This window comes from Malaclemys terrapin, chromosome 2 (assembly GCF_027887155.1).
Source record: "Malaclemys terrapin pileata isolate rMalTer1 chromosome 2, rMalTer1.hap1, whole genome shotgun sequence".
NCBI lineage: Eukaryota > Metazoa > Chordata > Testudines > Emydidae > Malaclemys > Malaclemys terrapin.
Window position 1 is genome coordinate 248,971,038 of NC_071506.1, and position 24,555 is coordinate 248,995,592.

At 40.3% G+C, this 24,555-nt stretch overlaps 1 protein-coding gene across 1 annotated transcript in view; it reads left to right on the forward strand.

Moving 5' to 3' along the window:
• Positions 1 to 24,555, forward strand: part of MALRD1 (MAM and LDL receptor class A domain containing 1) — a 435,909-nt gene that overhangs the window by 405,851 nt on the left and 5,503 nt on the right. Inside the window, exons 36-37 of the mRNA XM_054017027.1 lie at positions 18,297 to 18,379; positions 18,471 to 18,567. Coding sequence (XP_053873002.1) covers positions 18,297 to 18,379; positions 18,471 to 18,567 — 180 coding nt within the window. The remainder of the gene's footprint in view (positions 1 to 18,296; positions 18,380 to 18,470; positions 18,568 to 24,555) is intronic.

Consider the following 24,555-nt stretch of genomic DNA (forward strand, 5'->3'; position numbering starts at 1 on the left):
GTTTCTTAAAGGCAGGATTTGACCTTGTATTTTTTCCTTCTCCATCTTGCAGTCTGCCATAAGTTCTGACCTAATATGTATGGGGTCACTGGTTGATTTGTAGCTGTCATTTCAGTAATACTGACTGTTCCAAGCCTAATATCATTCTGAGTCTAATAATTCCTCTGAAATGGTCTCTGTTTGGATTGTAGTCCTCCAAAAACTTTCATAACTTTTAATATAACTGAGTTATTTCCACTCTGATGAAATTGAACTCAGTTGCTCAGCAGTACAGTTTGCTCTTACTAATAAATGGATCAGCTCCATCATGAAATGTCTTTGTTCTAATCCAGTGTTTGCCAAGTGTCTTCTTATAAGGGATTGGTGAACTGGTTCAAACAAAATATTAATCAGCTCAATCACCCCAAATTTAGACCTAGCTGAATTAGATTTTGAAACAATTGATTTAACTTTTTTGGTTTTGTTTGTAATTTTTTGCTTTCTTTTTTCATTTCCAGTTGTTAGTAGGATCTTATGCAGAAATACCACAAAAACCTATTCTTGTGGTATTAGTCTCCTCTCCAAAATTAGAAAGTACTGAAATCTCATGAGAGATCTTGATTTTGTTGGATTTCCATTCCAAGTTTTCAGGCAAGGAAGCTCAGAAAAGACTGTAATGTACTAATTGCTATATGTGGATAATCCTGTAGCACTACCGTCTTCTGGTTGAAACCATTATTTGTGATTATAACCTCATGTAATAGCTGGCCTACAAAGTAACTTTAAGCCCTAATGCCATAGCAAGCAAATGGAGATTCTCCTAAACTTCAGTGGTAGAGGCCTGTGTTTTTAGAGCAAAAGATCATGAGTTGATGCATGTGTGCTGTTACTTGAACTGCAAGAATTGTATATGATCATGGAATATTATGGTATTAAACCTTGGGATGCGTTGTCTGGCCCTCCAAATCCTCACTAGTTCATAATAATGATGGTTGTTTTCACTTATTAAAAATGGGATACGCAGTGGGGGAAATGTGCAAAGCCAATTATTTTAACCAATATATGATTAGAGTAGGTTTCCAACTGCATTTCTCAAGATAACAAGTAGATGAATATATGTTAGGACTTGAATTAAACTTTAGGCTCAGCCTGTGTATGAGTCAGACCTGAGTAAGACCTGAGTCACAATTCTTTTCCAGACCCCTCTTTGCTCCCGAAAGGAAGTAATTCACTGTCCTGTAATTCAGCTATTTAATCCCCTCATCAAGTCAGGCTGAGAAAAGTGCAGTTTATGCCCCTACCTCATTCTAGCTCCACTCAGCTCAGCTGGTTCTGAATGGTAGAGAGGCTAGGTAGGAAGAGGTGGATTTTTCTCCTGAGGACAGATAGATATGTGGTGTGTTTCTGACCTGCTGAGGGGTCTGAGGAAGCTCAGAAGGTTTAGGAGGGAGTTGGGAGAGTCAATTAAAGGGTGTAGGAAAAGTGGTGTGTTAAAGGTGAGATTGAAGGGTGAAAATGTAAGATCAAGAGAGAACAGTAAAGGGGTGACTGAGAAAGAAACTGTTTTCTCCCACCCTGCCTTTTACTGCAAAGTGTCCCACTTCTTTAATCTGAAAGGTGTCAGAGGGAAGCAAGCATTCCTTTTAATTCCCTCATCTATTGTCAAGCTCCCTCATCCATTGCCAACATAGATCTCTGTGATCCCCTTGACCTCCGCTTTTTCACTTTGAAAATATGATTAGCTTGCAGGATAGAGGGGCAGGTTGCAGATATTCACCTCCAGTCCCACTACTTATTTGGGACCAGGTGCCAATGCCATAGAGTACACAAGCAGCTGTTTTTTTTATTTGTCGTTTACAGACGGGCCTGTGGATTAGCATTTCCTCTGGAGCATGTGAGAATATACTGCTCTGGCACAGGGCAGCTCTGTGAGATTTACAATAAATAGCTATGGTGAACAATTCCATAGTCTACCCTGGAACATAACTTTCGGTTCTGCGGTTAACCACCGCTGCCAATCCAAGATATTAGTACAATAAAAAGTTGCTTTAGTCTCTTTAGGAGAATAGTTGAAACTTGAAGTACGGTACTTAATAGCACTAAAGTTTATCCTCATTAGAATAAGGTTTAAAAAACAAAAGCACCTAGTTTTAAAGAGTTATGAGAAACTACAAATAAATAAACAACATCATGTGGTGACACATTAACAGTGCACAGAGATCACTGCACAACAACTTCAAGAAGTACTTTAATGAAAAACTGCTTGCTATTCAAAATCCACTTCTCTTTTTAAAGCTACAGGCTAGGCTTAACCCCTTTCCCTTCCTACCCAACTCCCCTAGGCCACAATAGTCCAGCCCCTCAAGGACAGTCACATGAGGGAGCAGAGTCAGACCTCCTGACCCCCAAGAAATAAGAGAATTCTTTTGGCTGCAGCCAGGGCAGCAGCGGGAGTAGGAGGGAAGTAGTCAGAGAGGGCTTTCCCATTTCTGGCCCACTTCTCAGAGCCTGAATTTAAGCCCCAGGGACCACTGAGGAGAGACCCGTGGGGTAGGAGCCTCAACCATCTCCTGAGACATGAAGCCAGACCTCCAGAAGGCCAGAGACCTTGCACCTTCACAGCCCTGAGTCCCTCCCTCTGGAATCTGGAGTATCATTTCAGCTGACAAAATGAAATGGCTGCTGACAGAGAGACCCAAAAAACCTTTAAAGTGAGACTAGGTGTTACTCTCTCAATGAGCCTGAGATGGGGTTATGAGTCAGAGGAGAATTTGGCATAACAGGGGAATTTAGGATTTTTAATCTTATTTTTTTTAGTGGTGTTAATTCACTGGCACATGTTTACTTGCAGGTAAATAGGGCCTTTCAAAACTTGAAAATAAGTTAGGGATAAGTTAAAAATGTAAAAGAGGAGGAACTAGCTATAATTAGTACTTAGAGATTGTTTATATCTATATCTTAAAAAGGAACTTTGGTATTACCAACTGCAAATGTGCAAACATCATAAATCAGACCCTGAAAAATCATGACATTGACTTTTTGCATTCTTTTTATTTAAATTCTGACTTTTGAATCTTTAGGATGTACTGGGGTCATGTTTTAAGCTTTTTTCTGCAGTTATAAGGGCTAGAAACTTGAAATTTTTTAAATGAAAGCTGAGATTCTCACATATTCACGACTCGGAGTTAGGGCTTTAAAAACAAACCAAATGTCATGAGTGGTAGAATCGCAAGAATTGGCAACACAGGAACTAACATGGCATATGCCTATTATTATCCTTACCATTTGTTTATATAATGTTTCTCCCTCCTTTCTACCCAATATGTGTCTTGTTATACTCTGAATTCTGTGAGGGAAGGAACCATTCTTTCTTCTAGGTGTACGGACCCTACAGCAATGGGGCCCTAATCCTGATTGTGGCTTTTAGGTACTGCCACAATATAAGTAACAAAGCTGCAAAAGTTGGAGAGCTGATAGATAAAAAGTCTACCTTGAAACAGTGGGCTGTAAAATCTGTAGAAACCAGTGCATCTCGGAGGACAAAGGTAGCATTTTTGGACAGAAAAAATTGACAATGTTATAATTCAATACCTCAGTTATGCCTTAGAGAACAGGAAAAACTTGTGTTCCAGATTCACTAGAACTGGTAGGAAAAAGTCTGTCTAGGAAAAAAAAAAAAAAAAAAGGAAATATCTTTTCAGGATGCAGTGTTTGTGTCAGAAGAGAAGCTGTCATACATTCCCATCAGTGCAGTCTCCTATATATGCCACTGAACTGACTAATTCAAATCATTTTTGTCACTGCTTTCCAGGATGCTTCTCAACTTTATATGCTAATAGGATCATTATGATTTTCTTTTCTTATCAAGAACGCAAAGTATTAGTTGCAATATTTTTGTCTCAGCACCCTAATGCTGTGAGAAGCATTGTGAAATGGTGTATCATTTGTTTGGTTATGACTGTTGGTTGTGGGAGAGAAGGGTGAGGCAAAGTTCCTACTTTACAGTTCTCTTTGTGTGCGTGTAGTAGTGGGCAACCATCCACCACAGCTCTGCAGTGATGACTTATGTTTTATATTTCAGAGAGATGAAAAACATCTGAGAAAAAATAGGTGAATGAAAAGACTTGACTCGTGAAATTTACACAACTTAAAAAGAAATAGGTTCTGATCCTGGGCCTCACTCAATTGGTGCACAAAGGCCCGAAACACTGTGGATCAAGCCTCCAGGAATCCTTGGGTGATCTAAAACCCCTGTTGTGGCTCCGTCTACCCTCTCCCAACTGGTGGCTTAGGGCCATGGCCAGAGGAAGGGAACAAGTGCAGGGGTTCCATATGCCCTGGAGATCCTTGGATGCCATTTCTAGCCCTAGGGCTCTTGCCAGGTGTTGCAGCTTAGAGTCACCTGAAGGGAGCTCCAATTTGCACCAGGGACTGGCCTATTGCAGAGTAATGCCAGGATCGGGGGAGAGCAATGGACACTTTTGGACTCCTGCTTCCTCACCTGCACCGAGTGTTCCTAGGCTGCAGCTGAGGATCTAGCTTATAGAGTGGAGAAGTGTTGCAGCTATTTGATAGGGTGCCACTTTATACTCAGGGAGTGTTGGGCACTTAGGAGGACAAGAAGGATTTAGTTATAGCAGAGTGCCATGAAGTAAACCATTCAAACCACCATTGAACTCTGGCAGACAATCAGCTTCCAGCCATGTGATTTGCTCAGTAAGTTTCAGGAATGTGGAGGCTAATATTTCATTCTTTTCGTACTGCCAGCTAATGTGGTCATTCCCAATGCTGAAGTTGCAGGGTTTAAACCCTGGTGATGCTGGAGGAGTTGTTACACTGTTCAGAATAAAATCTGGTTTTCCTTTTAAAAAACATAGGAAGTTGCCTACCAAAAACTATTTTAATGTTGTGACATTACAGTTGCAAGGTCAAGTACTCAGACATTAGGAAATGCCAGAGGTAACATTCCCAGTGTCGGAGGAAATAATAGCATGAAATTCTGTAATTAAAGATGTTCTCTTAATGCCTGTGCAAAAGAAGCCTCAATTATAGTTGCACAGGCATCCTTAAATCTGCTATTTCCTAATGATTGAGGGCTTGACTTTGCAATCTTAATGACATTCTTTTACTGTCAGGGATTTTTTTGTGTCATTATTTATATAGTGTCCAAATTGTCCTAGAGTCCAGTAAATATCTTACAATTTAAGCTATATTTCTGGAAATCGGAACGAGAATTCCCCTAACTGCTATGGAATTCATTTGTGGATATCAAAAGAGGACAACTACAATCAATGTGGGGACGTCATCATATTATTGTTTTACATGTGGAGTATGCCAACCACAGGTGCTGACTTTTGTTTGTGCCAGTGGTGCTTCTCTCCACTCCCTCCCCTCTGTGCAAGTGGCAGGCGAGGCCTCAGGGAGAAGAGGCTGAGCAAGGGTGGGGTCTTGGGGTGGAGCGTAGGCGGGGCCTTAGGGGGAAGTGGCCAAGTAGGAGCGGGGCCTCAGGGCAGAGTGGCAGGTGAGGCCTCAGGGGGAAGAAGTGGAGCAAGGCCTCAGGATGGAGCACAGGCAGAGCAGGGGGCAGGGCCCACAAAAGATTAATCTGGCCCTGGGGTGCTGAGCACCCCCTATTTTTTTTCGGTGGGTGCTTATGCCCCAGACCACTCACGGAGTTGGTGCCTATGATGCCAACAATTTATTGTACAGCCTTTACTGGGCAATGAATGCTTCAAATGCAATGTAAACCATTGTTTCCATATAATGGGAAAGTTTGACAATGCAGGGCTGCTGCTTTTCATTCCTGGAAGTGTACAACTGAAATATGAAAAAGAAAAGTTTTGAAAGAATACATTTCATAATTATTGATTCCCTCTGGTGCTACAGTTGTGCACCTGACTTGTAAAATGTTAAGAAGAGGCTGTGTTAGACATTATTGTGTAATGTTGTATCCAGTGGGAGTGGGAACAGATGAATTTATGATTGTCTGGGAATGACAAAAAATGATTTAGAATCTCCAGTCTGTACTGCAATCCACCTGGCAAGAGTCATGTCTTATGCTGGCAGGCTCAGGTTAAAGCAGGCCATTTCAACTGATAAGAAGACCAGACCAAGATTTAAAAAAAAAAAAGGGAAAAGAATTTTATCACAGATTTTTTTTTAACAAAGATGTGTGGCATAACACATACAATGAAACATAGTCATTGCTCAAGCCTTTTAAATGACTGTTTAATTTTATCAGGGCTTTGCAGATTCATTCATTTGAAAGATATTCAGAAGGTAAACAGCAATTGAAAGCAGATATGCAGACCGGCTTTGACTGGGATAAATGTCCATTTCCTATCACTATAGAACTGATAATGCAGTAGTGTCTAAATAATGCAGTGCTGCAAACTCTCTCTGATTATTGCACAGTAATAGACCAGTGTTTATTGAGGAACCCAATTTATTCATTTCAACAAACTCCAGTTTGTAAAATAAGATGCTTTCAATTCAGCTGCAGAACCAAAACAGCTTAAAAAAAGAGACTAAAGTCCAAAAAAGGTTATAGCATCCCAATGTGGAAATACTAAAACAGACATGAAAATATAATCAAGAGACAAGTAACACTAGAATTACAGATAAGAAAAAACACAGAGAGTAAATCATAATGAAATTAACATGACAATAGATTTTTTTGTTTTAAATCAAGAAGGAATGCAACAAGAGACCTTGGAGGCATAAAGGGGAATATGAATAAATAGACATAAAAACAAATACAAGCGAAACAGCAAAAGGAAGGTGATCATGGTAAAATCTAGCCAGTGTAAATATATTCAAGTATTTTATTAGATTTTTTTTTATTGATCTCTAATCCCCATCTGTTCTAGCAACAAAATTATCATTAAGCAGAAGCTTTCTTCTCTGGAGCCACCAGGTTTGTCTTAAAGCTACAGTGTTTGTACTTTCTGCAGTCAGGTGCAGCTTTGCAACCCAGTATTTCCTCTACAAATTTTCTCGCTTATTTTAACTGTATGTGAATTTGATGGCACTTGTCAAAGAGAAGGACATTTTTACTGTGATGGACTATGTACATACAATGGTCAGACACTGGGCAGGCTCCTAGCCGTAATTTGATCAATGCAGAGATTCATTTGTCATCTATTAGTCCATTTTCAGATTCCACATTCAATACCCTTACAAAAATTATAACTAAGAAATGAGGAGAGAAAGAAGGGGGAACACAAAGAGAGGGAAAACCTTGCAAAAGAGGTGGGAGGAGTGCAAACTGAGAAAAGGGAGTCAAACACTTTTTACACTATTGTAGCACGGCGACCTATCTTATACTAGTACAATCTTTTAACTCTACTCCTATCTACATTGCCAGAAGGACAGGAAACATTGGATGTAGTTTTAATTAGGTTGCCCTGAACCCCCTTTTTCTGTTCTTTTAAAGGATGCCCTCTTTAAATCCTTTACGAATCAATTGTATCGAATTGCTGTATCCATTCATATGGAGTTAACTGGAGTGGACATCTGCCACAAGTTTCCATAATGAGTTGTGACGTGATAGCCTAACCCCGACTTTCCTACCCCACCAGGTCCCTAACTTGCTGTGCGGCAGGTAACCCCCCCTTCCCCATACACCCTGCCTCAGCCATTCTGGCAGTGAGGGAAAATTCCTTTCCAGCCCCTCAAGAAAAGGAGTGACTAGTGTAATGGCCATCGCATATAATGAAGAAACCTAGTATTTTGACTACTTCCATGGCTGGGAGGAGGGTGTGCTGCTAGCCTGGTTCAGATTAAAGAGGGCTTTCCCTGAACTGCCCTGGGAATAAATATGCCCCTTTTCCCTTCTCGTCAGTTGGCAGGGAAGGAGGCAGCATCTCCTGCATGCCAATCTGGTCTGGCTGTAATGCTTCCTGCCTCTTTAGCTGTAACAGGTAATTCTTTCAGGGAGGGGCACCTTAAAGAGACACCATACTGCCTCCTACCAGTCTGCTGGACAAGCTCCATCCCTGCAGTTAAAAGAAGCAATTCACCTTCTACATCCAGCTGGACAAAGGGCTCCACCGCTTAAGTCACAGTGAGGACGTTCATATCTGCAACATTCCTGCTATTACACTCTAGAGTTTCTCTTAAGCAAAGGGTAACATATTGTCCTGCATTGAGAACATGACCTATGAAGGAAGGCTGAAAGAATTGAGTTTGTTTAGTTTGGAAAAGAGAAGACTGAGAGGGGACATGATAGCAGTTTTCAGGTATCTAAAAGGGTGTCATAAGGAGGAGGGAGAAAACTTGTTCACCTTAGCCTCTAAGGATAGATCAAGAAGTAATGGGCTTAAACGGCAGCAAGGGAGGTCTAGGTTGGACATTAGGAAAAAGTTCCTAACTGTCATGGTGGTTAAACACTGGAATAAATTGCCTAGGGAGGTTGTGGAATCTCCATCTCTGGAGATATTTAGGAGTAGGTGTCATAACTATAAAGGGAAGGGTAACAGCTGTCCTGTGTACAGTACTATAAAATCCCTCCTGGCCAGAGACTCCAAAATCCTTTTCCCTGTAAAGGGTTAAGAAGCTCAGGTAACCTGGCTGGCATCTGACCCAAAGGACCAATAAGGGGACAAGATACTTTCAAATCTTGGGGGGGGGGGAAGGTTTGTGTTTGTGCTCTTTGTTTTGGGAAGGTTCGCTCTTGGGACTGAGAGGGACCAGACATCAATCCAGGTTCTCCACATCTTTCTAAACAAGTCTCTCATATTTCAAACTTGTAAGTAAACAGCCAGGCAAGGCGTGTTAGTTTTACTTTGTTTTCTCAATTTGTAAATGTACCTTTTACTAGAGTGTTTATCTCTGTTTGCTGTACTTTGAACCTGAGGCTAGAGGGGGGTCCTCTGAGCTCTTTAAGTTTGATTACCCCGTAAAGTTATTTTCCATACTGATTTTACAGAGATGATTTTTACCTTTTTTCTTTAATTAAAAGTTTTCTTTTTAAGAACCTGATTGATTTTTTCCTTGTTTTTAGATCCAAGGGGGTTGGAACTGTATTCACCAGGAGTTGGTGGAAGGAAGGAGGGGGGATGGTTCATTTCTCCCTGCTTTAAGATCCAAGGGGTTTGGATCTGTATTCACCAGGGAATTGGTGAAGAGTTTCTCAAGGCTTCCCAGGGAAGGGAATCTACTTGGGAATGATGGCAGCGAACCAGATCTAAGCTGGTAGTTAAGCTTAGAAGTTTTCATGCAGGCCCCCACATTTGTACCCTAAAGTTCAGAGTGGGGAAGCAGCCTTGACAGTAGGTTAGATAAATGTCTATCAGGGATGGTCTAGACAGTATTTGGTCCTGCCATGCAGGCAGGGGACTGGACTCTATGAGCTCTCGAAGTCCCTTCCAGTCCTAGAATCTATGAATCTATGAATTGTGGCATGGTACTTTTGTAAAGAGCAAAAACGGTGGGCTAGGATGAACCATTGGATATTGGTATTCCCTTGTGACTTAAGCCACCCTTTGAACTCTGATCTCTAGTGGCGAATGGCCAGTGTGTTTAACCCGCTACACCACTTTCAGCCTCTCAGTTTCTTTTCAGTGGTGTTGCATTTTAATGTCAACACCAGTTTAGATAAAATGACAAGGCTTATTTGGTGGTTTGACCTCTAAATGTGATAGTGTTGAAATGTTCTTTTTGTCTAGAAATACTGCATCAAAAACAATCACTTTACAGAAAAAAATAAAACAAATATTTCTTCTGGAAAATAGATTTTGTAAGTTTTATTTTGTTTAATGGTTTAGCTGGCGAGGCAGTCATTTTCCTGTTTACTGAACCTAGCATAAACCTTTCTTTTCTTCAGTACCAGGAGTTATTTTCTGTAGTGTCTCATTATTGGCTTTTAGCCAGCAGTGTTATTTTATATGACAGTGAAAAATCACTAAAACTAGACACAAAAGAACCACTATTTAAGAAGGTGAGAAAATATAGCATTAAAATAATTGTACATGTTTGAAATGATAAATTTCAAGTCTGATAGTCTGCTATGGGAATGGTTCCATTTCATTTCTGTAGTCCTCACTGGGCCAAATTCTGCCATAATATTCAGTGTGTGCAACATATTTTAACTTGGAATCAAGGATTACTTAAACTAGCAGCTGTTTCTTTAACGAGCTAAGGAAATGTAACTTTCTCCTACATCCACATCACTCTGATTGTGTAATACTCCATGGAGAATGCTGTGCATACCAAAATGTACGAAGCCACCAAGGCAAATGATTAAACAAGCAATTTGCATATATGTCTATTCCTTTAGGAAGGGATAAGATATAAAGAAAAATATTCATACCGGGGGCATCATACAGGTTTAAATCAGGAGTAATTCCAATAAAGTCAATAGAGTTACTCCAGTTTAAAAGCAGTGTAACTGATCAGATTCAGGTCCAGTGTGTTCTAGCTGAAGATAGGCAGCTGATATTTTGAATTTGGTTCTGATTTGGAATGAAACTTTGAAATCCTCCATGAAAGGGAACGAAGCCTTAGCTCGAGGCAGTTTTCCTTGGAGGCTGCCCTGGAGCCACGGAAACTAGTAGCCTGGGTTGCCGAGGAGCTGTAATCTCAGGAGCCAGGACAAACAGGGCTTCCAGGTTCCTGGCTTCCCATCAGCCTGCCAGGTGAGCTGGTAAGGATCTGGGAATCTGGAAGCCTGGACTGCCAAATAGCCCATCAGGCTGGGTGGGTGAGCTGCCTGGGTTCCGTCAGAACATAATCAAAATGGAACCATCTGCAAAATGTTTCAATTTTGATGAACTGGCAAATTCCGACAAAAAGTTTCATCTCTATTTTTCCAACCAGCTCTATTTAAAACAAGACAACTCTTCGCCTTCTCCCCAGCAGTAAATGGTTCCTCCAGAATTGATGAGCAGTTACATCCAATTGTGCGAGCTCGCTCACATGCTTTCAGTCCAGAGCTTGTTTCATGTAGATGTTTAACAGCTGACATTAGTTCTTTAAATTTCTTCAAGGCCTCCTCATTCCACAAAATAAAAGGAAATCTAATTAGATATAATTATTGCAGGCAGATATAAACCTATTTGCAATATCTACATGCTTGTTAAATTGCAGCTGCAAGTTACAGGGAGCACTGAATTACCACCCTGCAAATGCACCATTGGTCCATCTGGCTCCACCAGGACTAAAATTCATGCTGTCAGGGAGCTGGAGAGCACCAGAATTCCTGAGTGGGTGCAGAGACATAAGGGGTCTGCATAGATGGGTCTGGCCTCCTTTGGTATCTGTGGGATTTGAAGGCTGGGTCTGCAACTCTTTCCATGCAATGTTAGCGCTCTCACCCCCAACACAGAGTCTCCTCCTCCCATGGATTTTACCACAGGAGAGGGCAACCTGGCCTCTAGCTGTTGTTCTGATCAGCAGACAGCATGGGTATATTCACAGTACTCATGTCTTCTGCTGTTGCAAATTATATTACATTAGCTAATGGATAATGGGTACCAGCATTTTGGAAAGGTATCGGAGAACTTGTGTTTGTTTCTTTCTTGATTAAATTAATTATATCAATGGGAGTGGACATGGGAAATTATGGTAGTGAGGGAGTGGGCTGCCTTTGTCCCGTACTCCTCTAACCATTGGCTGCCATGAAGCAATGAAGAGTTGCTGTCTTCAGCATGCTCACAAGCTTATAGTGAAGATGGTAGTGTAGCATTTAATGGTAAGGCAGTTTAAACGCCACTCACTGTGACTCTGCAGAGAGAAAGCATATGTCAGCAATGCATTGGAAGGACTTTCACGTTTCACCCTATATTTTCCCCACTTTACCGGACAACAGGAATTTATGTTTAATATTGGTCCAGACTATGCCCAATTGTCTGATGGATGCCCAGGGGGAAAGAGGGCTGGGAGTGCAAGGAACCCTCTTATATCCCTACACAGCCACTGGACATAACTAAAGTCTCTGTATTTCACAGAGAACAAAACTGTTTCTTTCATTTACACCTTGGCTCCACCACTAGCCGGTGCCCAGGCGGGAGTATGTTGAATGGCATGAATGGATATAACACCCCTCCTGCACGCTGTTGGCACTACATTATAATCACCATATACCCATGTTACAAATGTAGCAATAGGGAATTTGTGATCACGAAGCAGTCACGAGATTAGTGCAGTGTGACAGTTTAGGAGGCAGGTGTATCTCAAGCGTATACAACAACCAAAATAAAAAATCATTGTCAGTCCAAAAATGTCAATAAAAAAATTAAAAATTTAAATCTTAGTTTAAATATATATCCTCGGTATATATTTGTATAGATTGAAATAAACAAACAAATGGAATTATTCTGTCTGCATTTCTATTATCACAAAAAGTTCCTGGCAGTGATTAGTAATTTAATCTGCCTTTTAAATTACTTTATTGAAATTTTATCTGGCATTTGAGAGGTTAACTTTCACGTGAGGAGGGTAAGTTTAATACTTTTAGCTGAAGCATTTATTTGTGATTAAAAGTAGTTTTGCCATTTTTCAAATCCCACACTAAACAGGAGAGCCCTTGAATGAAGTATTGCCAATAAAATGGATTGACAAAGGATTGCCGGATTCTAAAATAGAACTGCAGAACACTGTTTGACATCCATGCAGCTTCCTCATTATGGAACATTAGTAACTATTGCTGTAGGGAAAACAGCAGCTTTCAGCATTCAGTTATTCAAATACATCAAGCCCTTCATTGAAAATACAGCTCACTGAGTGTTTTTCCTGCTCAGCTAATGAGGAGCTCTTCTCACCTCTACATTTGAAGGTCACGGGCCTGATTCTCCTCTGTCTTGCACTGGTGGTTTACTCCTGTGCAAGGGTGGTGTATAATGCGATTACATCAGAGAGGTAGCATTTTACATCCACTTTGCACAAGTGGAAATGACTGCACAAGTAGAGAATCAGACCCAAGCTGGAGATATTCAAATCAAATTGAAGGCATTGGAAATAAGCATTTGCATTAGTTCTCATTGTTTTGAGTTTTACATGTACATTCCTTAATGTAATATAAAGTTCTGTAGCCTGAGATGCAGCAGTGTCTCATCCAGACATGTTCCTGGTAAATTAGACCTGCCCTGTATGAACACATAAAAGGAAAAAATCTTGCCTGTTCCTTATTTCCTGAGTTAAATGATCCATGACCACAGGCCCAGGTGCAGAAAAATAGGTAGTGCTATAGTTCATTCCACAGCATTACCAGTATAGGTATTAGGGAGTAATGAGTTGGAAATCCTAGGGGCAAAATTGGAAGAGTTAAAACCGTCCCACTCCAGGGTGACTCTCCCATCTGAACTTGCTAACAGCGGAAGACATTTTATCAGGCAGGATAGATTAGGATTGTGTACTGGGATGGAAGGATTCTAAATGCTGGTTTATCTGTGTTTCTCTCTCTTCCTCTTCCTGTTTTCACTATGAGGATGCCCCTTGCCTGGATGGATAGGAATGGTTATCTCCCTAGTTCAGGTAGGAGCTGGATGGCTTTTAGAAATCTAGGACTTCTTTGAAATGTGCAACTGCTAATTAGTCAGCAAGAAATTAGTCCAAGCAAATTAATTCTACACTCTTAATGTGGAACTTCAGAGCTTTATGGCTCAAGGAATTTATTCAGTGACTTCTATAATTGCCTGTCTTCAAAATAAAATGAATAGCTCCAGGCTAAGAGAGGCTTTTTTAAGGAATTCCTTCAAAACTCCGGCAGCCCTGCTGGTGGAGAGTTAACATATTGCCCGGAGAGAATATCTGACCTCCGTCCTGGAGGGTCTCTCCTTCACATCATAATTTGTGTATCCCCAATTGCCCAAATCTTAAGAGGAAACTAATAGTGACTTTGACGGAAGCAACTCATCTGCCTTTCAACTGAAAGTAATGTGCTGTGAGTACAGTGTAATCACAGCAGTGGGAAGGGTAATTAAGAGTGTTCTCCTTCATTAACTTGACTTCAAGTGACCTGACTCTTGGGTTTATACCACAAGCTGCAGATATTCCTACCTGGAGCTGTTGGAGCAATTAAAGTTCAGTTCAAGACAGTAAGACACCAAGATTATATCTCTCTATATAATGAAGGCTAAGAAATCTGCCTTCATTTCCTTATATAGCTGCCTGATATTATGATTACTATTATTTATTATTTGCATTATTCCAATAATGCCCAAAGGCCTCAGTCCGGATTGGGCCTTATTTTGTAATTTGCCCTACAAACACACATGGAAACATATTCCCTGCCCTGATAGAGTTTAGTCTAATTTAGAGTTTACAGTCTAATTTGCTATTGAATCAGGAGGTTGTCTTGCACATCTTTTCTGGAGATTTTTTTTTTTACTTACAAAACAGGTCCAAGAGAGACTATGAGGTTGATTTTTCTGCTGCCTTCCACCTCTGCTAGTCATATATACTTGTGCAGAGGGCAAAGTGAGTGTAAATCACCACCAGATCAGAATGATGACATTTTACACCCATTTTGCAAAGATGTAAGTGATTATGCAAGGCACAAGGCAATGGAAAATCAAGTCCATAGAGGTGTACACACAAATCTCTCTCTCCTTTCAGTTGTATGGGTTTGGTTGGTTCTGTTTAGTTCGTTTTCCTGTTTTGTTTTGTTTTGTTTTGTTTTAGTACAGAGTTCCTGTGTGAAGGCCTGGTCAAAGAAATAGGGTTTGTCTTTGGTTCTGCTGATGGTCTTAGGATCATCTTGGTCTCTTTCAGGAGTGAGCTCCAGGTTTATGAATTAGTTTCAGAGAAAGTTCGGTCTCCTGCATGCATGAATTTCATTCTTAGGGTCAACAATTCTGTGTTCTACTGAACATTGCTGTTGTGCTAATCATGCAGCGTGAAGCTGAAAATTGGAGATGTCTGGGAGAATAGGACCAAGTCCTCGTGTTTGACCTGAAATTCCCTGGGAGCCAGTGAAACACCTTGGAGTCATACTCTCTACAGCCTGTGTTGTTGAGTGGTCAGGCTGTCGTATTCTTGATCAATTTTAACTTTTACAAGATCAGCAATTTCATACCTAGGAATGGAGAATCACAGTAACCAAACCAAGAGCCATGAATGCCTAGATCATTGTGCCTAAATCTGAATCTGTCAGGAAGGGGTGTGGTCTTCTTGCCACCAGTGATGGAAAAGGGTAATGGCAATGGCTATTTGGGTATTCAGAAACAGTGAGAAATCCAGTTGTACGCCAAGGTTGAAGTTTGCCTTAACAATCTGAGGGCAATGTTATAGAGCTGACAAGTTAGTCAAATACTTCCCTCTCCCCACCAGTGCCACCTCAACCAGATCTCAGGTAGCCATTGGATATTGAGAGATTTCTTTGCATCTGATATGAAAGTGATGTAATGCAGGATGTCATCTGTGTATTGCTGACAAATAGTAGTGTCATTTTGCTGAATCTCAGTTATCCAAACCTCCTTGTTATCCTGAATAAGGTCATGCTCGTTTGATTTATTGATTTTGAAAATTCTCTCAATTATATCAGGATTCCCAATGTTCCCCACTCCATTGGGATAATTGAGATTTCACTGTATGGCTTGTACTGAAATATTGTTTGCAATTGTTTTTAATTCATGGACTGGCTATGTTTAACATCTTTCTTTAATCATTAAGGACCTGGCTATGTTTAACATCTTTCTTTAATCATTAAGGACCAGATCCTTCCATTCAAATTGGAGAGTACATTCTCCACAAATGGTCTTACTAAAGTCAGGAGTGCATATGTGGTATAAGGTGCTATTCAACATGAGTAAGAGGATCAGAATCTGGCCCTACAAGAATGTAGGCAAACTTTTGTGAAGACGTTTTGTACACCTTCCTTCAGAAAAGAGTTTGGCTTCAGTAAAAGCTGCATTCAGCATCCACATATGCTGGGTTGGGTTTTGATTGAAAAGAAAAGCCCACCCCATTTTATTTCCAGGTTTGGTGAAATCTGCAGGCATCTCAGCTGGATGGAGAAAATAACATTTGCAACTTCTTGTTTGGGAAGATGCCAATTTGTAATTAATGAAGGGCCAAACCTCAGAAGGATTTGGTTGAATCTCCAGATTACAAACATGGCTTGTCTGATGGATTTACATTCTATTCCAGTGGCTGATACTACACTAAATTTCCCCTACCAACGGATAAAAGGGAAAAAATAAATAAAATGGTGAAGCCAAGGCTGTAAGTCTTGATTAGTAGGTTAACTCCCTTTATACTCTTCTCTTGTTTCACAAAACTTCTTTCCATTATCAGCAGTGATTTTATATTTATTTCCAGATTACTGATGAAAATGTTCAATAGCTTCAGTCTAGTACTATACTATACTATGTGGAATCCCATGAGAAACACCCCCATTCAATGATGATTCACCATAGCAACTACTTTTGGAGATCTGTCACTTAGCCAGTTCTTAATCCACTTAATATATATAGCCAAATGCAAAGATATACCCCTAGGAACAAGGAAGGCAAGGCCATTCCTACAGAACAGGGTACTGTATACCAGAAAGCAATGACTCTGAAGAGGATTTAGGGGTTATAGTGGACAAGCATCTCAACATGCTGGGACAGAAAGGCCTAATGTGATCCTTGGATGTGTAAACAGGAGGCTAGGGAGGCAAATTTCCCTCTGTATACAGCATTGGTGAGACCAATACTGCCCTACTGTATCCAGTATTGCTGTCCACATTTTTAAAAGAATGTTGAAAAATATGAGGGGTGCACAAAAGAACAAAAAAAAAAGACGCAAGGCTGGAGAAAATATGGTACGTTGAACGCTGCAAAGAGCTCAAACTGTTTAGCTTATCAAAAAGAAGACTGAGATTTGATTGCAGTGTATAAGTACTTTTATAGGGAGAAAACACTGAATGCCAAAAAGGCTCTTTAATCTAGTAAAACAGCATAACAAGAACCAGTGACTGGAAGCTGAAACCAGACAAATTCAAATTAGAAATAAGGTACAATTTTTAACAGTGAGGGTGATTGATGCTTGAAACAAACTACAAAGTAGTGAACTCTCCATCTGTTGATTTTTTTCAGATCAAGACTGGATATCTTTCTGGAAGATATGCTCCAGTCAAACACAAGTTGGGCTCAATACAGGGGTAACTGGGTGAAATGTAATGGCCTGTAATATGTAGGAGGTCAGACTAAATGACTTAATGGTCCTTTCTGGCCTTAAACTACATGAATCTCTGAAATCTCTCTTTCTTCCCCCTAGCCCCTTTATATAGAAACAAAAAGAGATGTCATCATATAATAAAGACTGTATCATAATGCACAGGCACAAAGGGGCCAATTTAAGGTTGTACAAGCAACCTTAATTCTGGGATTTCCTACCTTTGAATGCTTGACTTTCCAACCTTAATAATGTTCTTTTAATATTGTTTGTACATGTGTAATTCCCCCAAATATATAGATTTGCCTATCCTTATTTTAAAACTCGATGTAACAGTCTGTGCGTGGTTTATTGGCTCTAAATTAAAATATTAAAACAAAATGGTAATGGAGAGAAGGAGCTAAGCATCTGTAAAAGGCAAGAGGCCATCATAATTACCAGGATGCTAGACCATCCTAGATATTGGGATTATAGACATGCTTCTGGATTTATGTATTTATAGGTCAATGAAATCGTTGCACTAAGCTGATTCTCTCTGCCACTCAATTGCATTCATATATGGTGAGATTGAGAGTGTGCTCTGTGGATTCCACAATTGAACCTCTAGCCACTTAAAATGAAGAGATCAGCAACTTTACAGTCATTTGAAAGGGTTATAGTGGCTGGTTTATTTTGGTTAGTTGGTTTTTCAGTGGAAATTTGGTTAAGGATTGTATTTTGAAAAGAAGAATAAAATAACAAATGATTAGATAGCAATAAAGAAAAAGAAATACAGATTCTTTCTCTCCCTTCCCTGCTTCCATGCCTTCATCTCCATGGGGGAACTGGACTCTCTACTCAGAAATATTTCTTATTCGCACTGGAGCCAAAGAAAACAGGAATAACAGGGGAATGAGTCACACTGGTCAAGTATTGGTATAGAACAATGCTGTTTGGTGATGGACAGTGATGACAGAGCAGCTAACTGTGGGGGCTGCTTATGATCCTTTCTGGTTTGTTTTTTGTATTTATAATTTGCCTTTTCAGTCCATAAATGTTGATCCTGCAGCTTATGCATTCTGGACACAGCTATAAATGCCCAAGAGCATTTGGATTACCTGAACTGTACTTTCCAGTGCTTTCTGTCATCCTTCAGTATGTTCCCTACATTCTCAGCTTGAAAGCATTCCCAGGTCCTCCTTTCTCACAAATTTCTTTTTTTTTTATCTTATTCCCAGATGTGGAAAAGAATGGCAAGGAAATCGTTGCCACATCAAGGTTAATCCTCCCCCAACTTCAGTTTCCATTCTCCTTCAAAATGGTAGGTCAGGTGAAAAGACATTAACAGCATTCAAGCCATTCTTTTAGTGTTTCCCTGTGCTTATTTCTCTTTCATTGGTCTGACTTTGCAGATATTTGGACTGGCTTGGGTATTGTATTAGCTTTCCTACTGATCAAAATCACAGTCGCTGTGTTGTATTTCCTTTGGAAGAAGAAAGTGCCAAGAACGTAAGTGAAGCCTTTTATTGTGTGCAAAAGCAGACAAAAATGTGCCACAAAGCAACGGCTGACTGCCCAGTTTCTGAGGTTTCAGCTTTTAAATCTCCTCTCAGTCTGTTTGCCTTAAATATGCAGCTATAAACATAAAACTTAGCTTTGCACAACAAGCCGACCTTAGTGGACCTCAAACTGGAAACAGTGAAATGCATCTTGATTGCTCAGAGTACCTTAAATGCAACATTGTGTGGTTATCACTGAATTACAGAGCCCCAGGAGCTGTAACGCCCATCTTTCTTTACTTGATGTTTAAATGGGAGGACGTAGGAGACATCTGTGGTTTCTCAAAACTTCTAAGGCTAAATTCAATTCTCAGATGCACACCTCCAACTCCCCTGGGAACCAGCAGGCACTGTGTGTACTTCAGAGAGCAGAGTTTTGCCCTAAATGCTTTCTAAAATATTTGCAAAACATTGAAGAACTTTTGTTTCCAAAGCATCCCCCTCTATGTGAAAATTAGTCTGCATGGAATAGAAACATTTAACAATAAAACGATAAAAAGGATTAGTTCAGAAAGACTGAATAGACAAATAAGAATCCAAACAAAATTTGTGGAAATACTAAGCTGTGTGCTTTCTTCTCTTTCACCATTCACGCTTTTACCACTTCCCCGATTCTCTTCTTCCCCATCCATGCCCACACTCATATAGATTGTGAGGTCGTCAGAGCTGGGGCCCTATCTATCATGTGCCTCATGTGCTGTTGGCTGTGCAAATAAAAGCAGTCTCTCTGTTGACATGCCAAAATATAAAATGACTCCACCATAATTATCAAAGGAGAAAGAAAAAGCATTGCAAGAATAGCTGGAATAAAGAAGTGCTGTTTCTATAATGCTGCTACATAGGTTCTCTTTAACCAGTCATTCATTTTCTCATAATCTTTGAAAAATACCCCTCAGACTCACAGATCACTGACAGGTCTCTTGGGGTTACCTTAGCAACACTCTCTGCCTTTTCTGTTCCTCTTCTCTCAACCCTTCTTTCCATTCCTACAGTCCAGTCTCTCCTTCTCTCTCTCTCTTTTTGCATTTTCTGGATTTCTTGTTCTCTCTCTCTCTCTCTCTCTCTCTCTCTTTCTACTGCTAGTTGCCTATCCTCTCTATGGTGTCAATTCTCCTCATCTTTCTTTCTCTCTGCCCATCTCCCCCCTGATTTTCATCCTCTTTAATGCCAGTTCCTCCCCACACACACACACACTAGCTACCAGGGTCTCTCTTTATTGTCAACTCCTATTGCTCTTCTGCTTTGTCCACATCATTTTTGTATTGTTAGACTCCCCTCACCCTCAGTTTCTCTTCTCCAGGCTTCATCTTCCAAAGCCACCTCATCTCCTTCATGCTCCTACTTTACTGCAGACATTTTTCTCTTCACGGCTGCCCCTCTCTCCCAACATCATTGCTAAACAGTGCAAATCTATGGACTGAGGCTATTGCTGAGGAGACCCCACTAATCAACATTCCACCATAACTAGCAAACAGCTTGGTCTTCTGGACACAGCAGTGAGCTATGAATTAAGAACATTTTTGTTCTAATCCTGGCTTTGCTACTAACTTGCTGTGCGGCCTCACCTAACTACTCTGTGTCTCTTTCCTCCTCTAAAGTGTGAATAATCAAATTTTGTTATCTTACTTCATTGGGTAGAAGGCTTAATTCATTCCAGTTTGTACAGCCCTCTGAGGTTCTTAGATAGAAGGCACTATAGAAATGTGAGATGAATAGTGCTATCCTCAGTGTCACATAAAGCTGACTGAAATTTTTAAACTTTCTATGAAAATTTGTGCAAAAATGTTTTGGTATTTTTCCCAAAACATTTTTACTGTTAATTTGACTGGCTGTAGTGTAAAGTATTATTTATTGCTATGCTACTTCTCTTCCTTCCTAAACTTTTCCTTCTACCTGCTTAAGGTTACTGAACTGTCACCCACTTGTCTTCCAGCTTCCCAGCCAGGATTTAAGGAACAGGATTCTCCCCCCCCCATACCATTTTAATTAAATAAGCTGACAAAAGATGCCAGAATGACAGCTCTAGAATCTTCCTTTTTCTACACAAGTCGAGGTACCATCGTGAAACGACAACAGCAGACAAGCAGGCAGTCTTTTTGTTCTGTGTTTGTACAGAACCAAGCACAATGCAATTCTGGGGTTCCTAAGCTCTATGGTAATAACAAATAATAATAATAGTAATAAGTGCAGGATTCCCCACACTACCCTCTGCATGTGTCTCAACTGTGACCTGGAGGGAATCACATTTGGGGATGAAAAGTCAGATAGTTCAATATCCATGGCCTAATTAGTCCTTGATCTGTCTGCTGTGATTTCCAAAAAGGTAGCTTGTGATGGTGGAGGCTTTTCTGATTCAGAGTAGTATCTATTAGGAATTAGACCGAGATTACCAACTCACTTCACATACAGCACCAAACCACCATTAGACAGCAATTGTTTTAGGTCACTATTAACGTTCAGCTGATTTGGACCAAAAGTCCAGATGCACAGGTCACTGTAGCCATGAGATCATGAGGACGTTGTTTCAAACTTCATCCAGGCAGCAACTCAGTATTCTTAAATGCATGTTCAGCACCTAGCACATTTTGGTAAATAATAATCCTCATTAACTTACTACTATGTTTATGCAGATCATTCCTAATTGCTTTCTTAAAAATCAAAAGCAACTCTAGGAAAAAGTGGTTAGTATTGTAACACTGAAGTCTGAGAATAAGTCTTTGAATGATAAGTGACTTGTGCATGTATAAGCGTGTAAAATGCACAATGTGACAGCACCACGCAGAGACCTGAGATGTTACTCCTGCTTTTAAAGAAGAGGATTTGATGCAGCAGAGGCATTTGAGTGACTGAAGGATTAACTACACCTGATACTTTACCACAGCTTGGTTTCACTACAAAGAGATGTGTCCACTTTGCACCTTTCATGGAGTGATGTGATTTTGCACTGGGTGTTAGGCACGGGGGAAGTGTAGTGCTCTAACAGAAGAATCCTTCATTCTTTATTCAGAATGAGTTTGGCCTAAGTGAGTAGTGCACAGTTGGGTCCCTGTTTGTATAATAGCTATTAGATTAAAGGTGTTCAGGCTCTCCTACCATTATGGGGCTGCATATTCAGACATTTGCAGCTGCTCCTCCTCAGACACCCCCATAAGCTTTTGTGTTTGTTCCCATAGCACTTTAAAGGAAACAGTGGAGCTATCAGTACCTCAAAGGAACTAGCACAGGACTGTGCACAGTGGTGTGTGGCACAGTTTTAGCATCTGATGGAGACTCGCTGCAAGTAATGCAGCATATCTTTTTCATCAAAAAAGCAGCTACAGGGAACAGGAGCAGGCCTATTACCCTTAGACAGCTGCTAGATTAAGGGTTATGGCTCACATGATGAGATCTGTTGGATTAAATTGTGTCTTTCGTCTCCTAATGGACAAAAGCAGCCAGCCCCGTGGCTTGACAGCTGTGTATATCACTACCACAATGACATTCCAATATGGCAGTGACTACAAGGCTCTCAATTAGGGTTGTGGGCAGCTTTTGTAGAGAGAGAAACCCCAAACCTGGAGGAAACCTGACAAATTCCCACATTCCTGCTTGTGATCCACAAGTGAGGTGCTCAGGCTCAGTGCAATGCTGCCAGCCATGATCCTTTCTCCGTGGCAGATGCCCTTCCTGACTGAATGGAAGCAAGGTGCTAAGATGGCTTCCAGTTCATTGCAGTTGTCAACCCAACCTTGATTTTTTCCCTTCCAGGATAAATGTTAAACAATTACAAGAAAATCCTTTTCAAGCTGCTCAGCTGTGTTTATTTGCTGCTGTCTACTGTAATGCCAATGTCCCTAGGTCTTCTGATTCTTTTTATTATCCACCCTTTGCCTGGTCCACCAGAGACAGTGTTAGTGTACCTTGGGAGATGATGTTCCTGTCAGTCCCAGTGAGCACAGAACTCCAGACCTCCTGGGATTTGTCAGCAGCATCACTAGTAGGCAGGGATCAGAGAGTAAACAGACTCAGAAACTCTGGGGAAATGGGTTAGAGGAGATAGTGGCAGGAGATGGAGGCTGTTCTTTTGGACAGGAGAAGAGAGGAGGTATGGTCTTCTGGTCAAAGCACAAGACTGAGAATCAACAGGCATGTAGCTCTTCTCCATAAGCTCTTTTATCAGCCTATGAAAGCACTCCAAATGCCACCTTTGTTTGTATAGGAGCTATTTCCACCACCACTGTATTTTCCTGGAGAGGACATTCTATGCCATAGTAAGAAGATCTTGGTTTATTCTTGCCTTTTTTCAGAAATTATATTTCTGATGGCTATTACACATAGGACAGAGAATACAAGGTAACTGGAGGAGAGAAAACCAGGAGATCACTCAGTCTTTGAGTTGAGCATGACCAAGATGAGAGATGCAAAGGCCTTTTAAAAAAAAAATACAAAGTAGCAAAAAATAACTGAGAAGAAAATGAAGTACAGAACTAGGCAGCCAAGACAGTATATTAACAGCCTAATCAAGCAAGAAACCCAGAGATACAGTAATTCTAAACCAATCACCATAACTGTCTTTTGAGTCTACCCAGATTGCACCCTGACATACATTTCCTCTGCAGAATGGAATGACTACACTATATTGTTCAAGCCTAAATTGTGTGTAAAAAGCTTTGTAAATATTTTAGGAACTAAGACCTTTTGTTAGATTTACAGTCTGAAACATCTATAAAGTATGTGTTCAAGAGATTAGTGTAATTAGAATTGACTCATCTGTCCTTTAGCTGTTTGTTTTTTTGTTTTTCTTTTTTGTTATGAGTGTGGTAAAATTCAATTGAGGGCACACTCTTCTTATAACATAGACTGCATAGCATTGTATGTTGTGTTCTGGCTAAAACTGACAGTGTTTGGTTTTACAGTCAAGATTGAGTTACAGAATTCTGAATTGTCACATCAAAACCAATTAAATCCAGATACATTGATTTTTCCATTAAAAGAGCATGATGCAACTCAACGATCTCTTTAAACACTGACAAGTGTTTTTGTGATCAATTTAACTTTCTCCCATCTCTGATAAGTGTGTGATGCTATTTGTGGTGAGTGGAATCTGTACAAAAGCAACAGCTGCTGCTCCGTCATGGAAATGAGTTTAGCAAAAGTATCACCCATGTGATCTGGTCTGCAACCCAAGATGATTAATTCTTTCCTTTCCTTTTTGTGGTAGTTCTGGTTATGTTAGAAAACGCAATTCTATCTGAGCTGTTTCAACCATACATTTGGTTTCGTTTGTTTATCCTAAAAATCCAACCACTTTGCATTTTTTTCCCCTAATTGATCCCTTCTTTTTCCAGTTTTGTTAATCTGAGATTTATTGGCTTTTCACATGCAAAGTATTCTACGTGGCTGCGTTTTATAAGCTTGACCTATGGACTGATTATTTTGGACTATGATATTTGTGAGTGATAAGTTGTTTTCACCTTTACTGTTGCGGGCTGACACAAGATATGTAACTTAATTCCCATTGTGAGACCTTGTGACGGACATCTAGCTCATGGCTGCAGCAATGAGCTATCGTTTCCAACAAGAGTAATGTCAAGGAACAGCAAGCATTGCAGGAATTAGATTAACTCAAGTCACTGCTATATATGTAGTAAAATTGACTGCTCAAGAAGTTTAAAATTAGGGTGTAAATTGGTGACCAGCTGTCATCAGGAAGAATTTTCATCTTCTGTGTAATACTGAAGTTCTATGCCTCTCTCTGCAGCATCCACATTAATAACAGGATGCGGGAGTGAATGAACGGCTCTCTGTTCTAGCATGACAATCTTTATATTCCTAATTAGCCAAAGGTATAATACACCATGTTCACATTCAGGGATATGGGTCCAAATTTGGAAAGTAACATCAGTTTGGCATCCATTTTTGCCAGCACAACTTTTTGCAAGCAAGCATCTTGTAATAC